This window comes from Petaurus breviceps, unplaced genomic scaffold (assembly GCF_028583685.1).
Source record: "Petaurus breviceps papuanus isolate PSGF00001 unplaced genomic scaffold, PetGlider_PUasm1.0 184, whole genome shotgun sequence".
NCBI lineage: Eukaryota > Metazoa > Chordata > Mammalia > Diprotodontia > Petauridae > Petaurus > Petaurus breviceps.
Window position 1 is genome coordinate 6,456,297 of NW_027185793.1, and position 7,324 is coordinate 6,463,620.

Here is a 7,324-nt window from a genome sequence, read left to right on the forward strand (position 1 = left end):
TATTGAATCACTATCCCATGGACTGAGATTGGGATTATAAAGTTACTATAGAAAATTTTTATATGTATATATGTGTGGAATGGGGTCCCACTGTATTTTAAAGTGATGAAAGAGCAATTGGGTATTAAAACAATTGACTGAACTAATTGCTGGGATTAAATAAGAGATATTTTTAGTTGAGAGAAAATAAATTTTAGTGTTAGTTAAGATTAAATATAGTCCTAGAAAGATAGGGAAGCTTGGGAAGTAGATGCAAATCTATTTGAGCAATATTTTATAATCCTGATGGGATATTTTATTTTCATAAACAAGAATAAATATAGAAATGAATACATCTTATTTGAGCCTCAATTTAGAGATGTTCTTTTACCAATCTGAGATAGTCATATGTTAAACTAATTGTTGGAGCTTGTTATTAAAGATTTGATGGGACTGTTAACCGATTGTTCCTTTGAGTCTAACTCCAGTATGGACATTAAGAAAATCTATCCAAGCTATCCAAGCCACTGATACATGATGCCAGACCCTGTGAAGTATAGGTATGGAAGGCCTGTGAAGTATGGGTATGGAAGGTCTGGAGAATGACTGTTCCTCATGAGCTGAGGTAAGATTCTCTTGAATCTACCCTCCCAGAGACACCTGGCAGACTTTGAGCTTGGCTCAATGCAGATTGCAACCTGGTATACATTTTTCCTGGGATTGACATTCTGAAGTTGGGGAAATGGTTCCCTCATTACAGTTTTAAAGTCCCCTTTTTTGGTGGCAAGTTTCAGTAATCAAAAGTTTTGAAAAGACAACAACAAATCTATTAAATACTTGATTCTGGAATATCTCAAGTTACTATTAAGATAAAGCTATTAGGCTTAGGATTTAGTATAGGTAATCCTGTATAAATCAGAGTCCTTTGGTTCTTTGTAATAGTATAAGGATAAATAGATCAAGGGTTTGTGGGAATATTATTCTGACATTTAGTTAGTATCATACTTGTCTCAACTTTGTTACAATTGGTTAATGTGAAAAGGAGGATAATCTTTGGACTACTTGGTAAAAATATTAATTGTTTTAATTGTGAGATTAATATAAATTCCTTAGTGAAATCCCATTCTCCTGGAGGAGGAATTAATAATGGGTTAATGCAAAATATAGGAAACTGGTTTGAATATATGATCATGACAATTGACCAAAACTCCAATTTTAATTTTGTAAGAATGATAAGGGTGGGAGGCTGGAATCTTTGGAGATAGTGGGGGGGGGGGGTCTTAGAATGTGTGGTTTTGGGTGGTAGGAGGAGGAATCCTCTCCGCTCTGCCCCGCCCCTGCCTGGCCTGTCCCCTCTCCCTCCGGTGCCTTCCCTTCTCCCGCCTTGGGACTTGACGGAACCGGAGTAGGAGCAGCTGAAGTTATCACTGATGGAAAAGGGAAACGTGGAATTGAAGATGCCCCCAGACAAAGCCTCATCTTCTCGATTGCCAGTAATAGGCCTTGGTGCAAAGAGAAAACTAGATAAAGAGAATGCCCCTGAGCCCAAGAAGAAGCGGATTCGAGGTCCTGGAAAAGCAGTAACTATTGCCATCTCTCATCCCAGGGTCCCCACTGTGGCTACTATGCCCAGGGCAAAAAAACAGGAAGCAGCCCAGAAGGCTCCCCTGAAAACAGGACCCTGGCATACTACAGCTGCCACCACAGATGTAAAGAGTGGGAAGCCAATCTCTGCCACCTCTGCACCAAAATCCATATCAGGAGTGTTCCCTAAAACAGCAAGGAAAGGATCTAGCAAGCATCCAGCCTGGGATGTGAAGGGACAGCTGTGTGACTTACGAAAGGAGTTCAGTGCCTGCCAGGTACAGACTGAGATTCTAACCAGGGAGAATTGGGAACTAAGGAGTCAGTTTGGGCAAACTGAGCAACAAGCCAAAACTCTGGAAGCTGAGAATAAGGTGTTGATTGGGGAGCTGACTGAGGCTCGGGCCCAAGCTAAGCAAGACCAACTGGAACTGGGGAAGTTGAGTGCCCGGGTCCAGGAGCTGGAGGAACTTCTGCATACTCAGGAAGGCCTAGTTCAGTCATTGCAAGAAGAGCAGTTACAGTTGCAAGGAGAGTGAAGGGACCTCGCTGCTGGGCTTGAGGTCCAGGAGGCACAACTCCAAGAATCAATGGCAGCCCTGGCCAAGAGTCAGGCAGAGATCACAACACAGGCAGCCTTGTTGGCTGAGAGGACAGAACATCTCCATGGTCTTGAGATGGAGCGACGGTATCTGCACAACCAGCTGCAAGAGCTCAGGGGTAACTTCCGGGTCTTTTGCAGAGTCCGCCCTGCCCTACCTGGAGAGCCCACACCACCTCCTGGCCTCATTCTTTTTCCTCCTGGACCTAATGGGGCCTCTGAGCCTTCCACTCGACTCAGCCTTACTCGGCCAACTGATGATCGCTGTAGCATCATAGGAGGGCTACCAGGTCCTCCTCTCTGCTATGACTTCTCCTTTGACCGAGTGTTCCTACCAGGGAGCAAACAGAATGAGGTGTTTGAAGAAGTCTCCTTGCTTGTGCAGTCAGCCCTGGATGGTTACCCAGTGTGCATCTTTGCCTATGGCCAGACAGGCAGTGGCAAGACATTCACAATGGAAGGAGGGCCAGGGGGAGACCCTCAAGTTGAGGGGCTAATTCCACGATCTATAAGGCATCTCTTTTCAGTAGCCCGGAAGCTGGAGGCCCAAGGCTGGAGCTACACCTTTGTGGCTAGCTATGTGGAGATCTACAATGAAACCATCAGGGACCTGTTGGCTTGTGTGGGTGGGGCCCAAAAGTGCCAGGGGACTGAGTATGAGATTAGACTGGCTGGCTGGCCCTGGAAGTAAGGAGCTTATTGTCACCAATGCCCAATATGTCCCCGTTTCCTGTGAAGAAGAGGTGGAGGCCCTGCTCCATCTGGCTCCACAGAATCGGGCAGTGGCTCGAACAACACAAAATGAGCAGTCATCACGAAGCCATAGTGTGTTCCAACTGCAGACTTCAGGGAAGCACATGGGCCAGAATTTACACTGTGCAGCCCCTCTCAACCTAGTAGACCTGGCTGGGAGTGAAAGACTGGACCCTGGCTTGTCCACTGGCCCTGCAGATCGAGAATGACTGAAGGAGACCCAGGCCATCAACAGCAGCCTGTCTACACTGGGGCTTGTCATCATGGCTCTGAGCAATAAGGAGCCACATGTGCCATACCGGAACAGCAAGCTCACATACCTGCTGCAGAATTCTCTAAGGGGCACTGCCAAAATGCTTATGTTTGTGAATATCTCCCCATTGGAAGAAAACTTCTCAGAGTCTCTCAACTCACTGAGATTTGCCTCCAAGGTAAACCAGTGTGTTATTGGCACTGCACGAGCCAACAAGAAATAGAAGGGCCAGTCTTTGTGTCCTGTTTTTATGTTTTTTATACATGTGTAAGAGGTGATATTTGTAATTAATTAGCCTGGCAACTAGATTTATATAATTAGGTTAATATAACCATATATTACAAAATAAAGTTATCCTAGCAAAAAAAAAAAAAAGAATGATAAGGGTTCTTGGAGTGGTATTTTAAATTGGTCCCAAGGTTCCTTTTGTAGGTAAAGGAATGAAAAAAGGTGGAAGAGAGTCTGGGATGCAGGACTGAAAATGGATGACCCTAAGCCACCAGAGGACTTACTCAGATCCAGACAACAGTGTGAAAAGACACTTTTGGACTTGGAAAGGATAATTGTTTATTACTGTTTTCTTTTGAATCTCTGTATCTGCACTCATAAAGGGGACTGGGGCCTTGTATGTTGTCAATGCAATTAGGGTAATTAGACTTAAGAAACTTCAAAAGGTATGAAAGAACAGGGGTGATTTGTGAGGGATAATTTGCTGTGAAGTTCCCCATTCTGAAAAATAAAATCTAGAGTGGCTTTAGCATCCACTTGGCCTAAGTTTTTAAGTGACCTGACCTTGCAGGAATCTGGGAATTAGAGCAATGGAGACCCTCCCCAGTGCCACCTGTAATAGTAATGGAATTTAAAGATCCCCCTGTATTGCCTTGGTTTTTTAATTGATTATGTTAAAACCCAAAGCTTGTGAATCCCACTTGTGGGATGGACTTGTTGATGTGAAAAGAGAGTGCTGAACTTGGAGGAGCTGGTGACATAAATTTAGAGAGACTCAATCAAAAAGAGAGGCAGAAGAACTTTTTGGAAGCAGCAACTTAGAGGCAGAGAGAGATGGAGAGGATTTCTCAGGGCCAGTTTGAATTGCCCAGGACTTTTGAGAGCTGCCACCCAGAGCTGCCAAGGACTGAGGAGACATGGCTGTTATGCTGGTACTTTGTCTGTCTGTTTTGATGTTGTTTTGCCAGATTGGTTCACTGGTGAAAGCCAGTGTTGTTGTTGCAGAGGTTCTAGAACCTTGCTGTTGGTTCAGAAACCTTAAAGAAAGATTTTCTTGTGGTATGTTTACAGAAATCCTGGAAGAGGGTTTTGCTAATGTTTTCAGGGGTCCTAGGACTGTTGTGCAGACAGAGAATGAATTAATGAGGACACTGGCAATGTATCTTGTTGCCCTGCTAAACTTTGTCCCCCCAGGAACAAAGATTGCTGAGAACTTTCCTCAGGGCAAGATGAAGAAAAGACCTCTCTTTGGGTATTAAATGCTGTGCTTAAGCTTGTTATAATTCTGGGGTAGATTCTGTTGGGATGCAAGGGTGGGGAATTTTGACTTTTTTTTTTGCTCTTGTAGTGCCAAGCAAAGGCAATTTCCCAAGGTTCAAAATACCAGCATAGGTGCTCTCCATTTTATTCAGTGAAAAATTAAGAACAGAGAAGATCAATATATGACATTATTCAAAATACAGCATTTACTAAGTGTAATTCAATAATCTCCAAGTACGACCCCACCCCTGGACATTACATTCATTTAATCAATCCCAAAGAGCTCTTCTAAGTACTACTCCACCCCCAGGATGTACATTCATTTAGTCCATCACAAAGCTACTCTTCTCAAATGGAGATTAGTTTCCAATGATAAGTAAAGTACATTCATTTGTTTAATCACAGAGCACAAAAAGGTCAAAAGTTCCCCACCCCTTCAATCACAATTGAATTGACCCCATTTATGACCCTATTCTTATTTATTTCCACCCACAGTTTTTTTCCCCTAAGGTGCTATTTTAACTCTTGTGGGGAAAAATCTTGAGACATGAAATTTTCTGACTTACCACACCATCTTCCCAGAATCCTCTCTCATTTTAATATTTAGGAAATTTCTTTCTTGAGCAAGGTCTTGTACCTTGTGAAAAGCTGTTAATTCCTTTTGAATTGTTTCTTCAGTAACTGTCATTTCTTTTATAAAAACAAAACATTTGTAACTAAAATAATTGTTTTTTTGCTTCATTTCCCCCAAGAATTCTGATTGAATTTGTGATAACTTTTTTTTTGGAGGCTTTGCTTATAGACATTTTAGAATCATTCTCTTCTAAGTTTATGTCTTGAGCATTCTTGCCACAATAATATATATATTTGTGGTGAGATTCTTTTTTTTTTCTTTTTGTTCTCCTGATCTTCAAACCTTTTTTATGACTTTCGTGTTTATTTTAGATTCAACCTCTGCTCACTTCTGGAGGGAAAGAACTAGTCCTGTTGCTTCATTTTGAAGGAACTGATAATTAGGTTATTCCAAGATCTCAGCAATAATTCCTGCTGTAGAATTGCCAGCTTTCAATCTTCCTAAACTGGCCCGAACAAAGAAAATTCTGATTGCTGCACTACCCCTTTCCCTCACTCTTTACAAGTTCCTGAGGTGGACTAAAGTCAGAGCAAACATATACCTAAAACTGGAGAGTGACAGACAACTGGGGAGCAACCAGTCAATACCTCAAGGTGCATGCCATTTGTTTAGTAATGGATGTTTGTTCCCTTTTTGCCTTTGCACACTAATTCTTACTATGGTGGAATATTCCTCATGGAAACCTTTCTTCTTATCTTGAGTGTCAGCAGACTTCCTTGTATCTATCCTGATGTTTAGCAAGACTAAAAAAAACACTAAGAAGTTTTCTTGGATTTCTCCATCAGTATTCAATCTTATACAATTTTTAGATTTTTTGAGAGAAGTATTTATAGGAGGGGAAAGCTCCCTGCTACTATTCTGTCTTTAGGAGAGAGACTATAATTCTCAGTACCTCTAATTCTCAGACTATAATCCTCAGTATTATTGACTAGTTGTCTCCAGAAAAAAATAAAACAAAAATAATTGTAAAGTTGAGTTGAAAACTCTTTCAGTACAGGCAACTAGTTGTCACAGGAGAAAGAATACCAGAATTGGCTATAGAAAGAATTACAAATATAATGAAGTACTACTGTGATTTAAGAAATTAGGAAACAGTTAATTTCAAAGAGACATGGAATGACATTTATGGACCAATGCTGAGTAAAGTAAGTAGAGCCTGAAGAAAAATTTCTATTATAAAATCAATATTGTAAAAATGAACAGTTTTATAAACCTATGGAGAATGAAATGAGTGGAACCAGTAGAACAATTTATATAATGGCAACAATACTTTACAAACAAATTTGGAAGCTGGAAGAAATATGTTTAATAAAAAGACCATCCACAATTCCAAAATGCAAGTGATGAAGCACACTATCCACCTCCTCTCAAATATGTGACAAATTTAAGGTACAGAATGATTGATTATATATATATATATATAAAATATATTATATAACAATAATGTATAATAATATAGTGATATAATATATATATATATAATGTGTGTATAAACATATACACACATTTATTTATATATACATATATAGTATACATTTACACATACATATATTATATATATGTATATACATATTTACATTCAGAAAATGAGGAGATTCCTTTTGCTTGATAATGCATATTGGTACAAGTAATTTATCTTTCTTTTCTCCTTTTTTTCAATGAGATGATTTTGGAGGGAGAGAAAATAATATCTTTTTAATAAAATAATATCTAAAATAGAGATGTAGAGTAAAGTGATAGGATTTTGTAATATTACATGCATTTTCTTATGATGTCCTTGTTGTGTTTATAGAATTTACTTAATTATTTTATTTTGTTGCTGGATACCTCTCATCAAAAAAGGGTAATATGCAAAAGTCTGTATTGTATGAATAAAACATTAATAAAATTTTACAATGAATGAAAGCAAGAGAAAGAAGGAAGGAAATAAAGAAGGAAGTGAGGGAAGGGGGAAGTGAAGGAGGGAGGAAAATAGGGAGGAGGAAAGAAAGGAAGGAAGGAAGGAAGGAAGGAAGGAAGGAAGGAAGGAAGG

The 7,324-nt window shown here is 39.9% G+C and overlaps 1 protein-coding gene and 1 pseudogene across 1 annotated transcript; both read left to right on the plus strand.

Annotated features, from left to right (window-relative positions):
* The first annotated feature begins 1,409 nt into the window (after positions 1–1,409).
* Positions 1,410–3,548, plus strand: LOC138161316 (kinesin-like protein KIFC1 pseudogene; annotated as a pseudogene).
* Positions 2,154–3,548, plus strand: LOC138161315 (kinesin-like protein KIFC1). Its single transcript, XM_069088125.1, is given in 2 exon segments — positions 2,154–2,831; positions 2,833–3,548. Coding segments are annotated over 2 exon segments (1,239 nt in total). The 3' UTR covers positions 3,394–3,548.
* Positions 3,549–7,324: the final 3,776 nt, after the last annotated feature.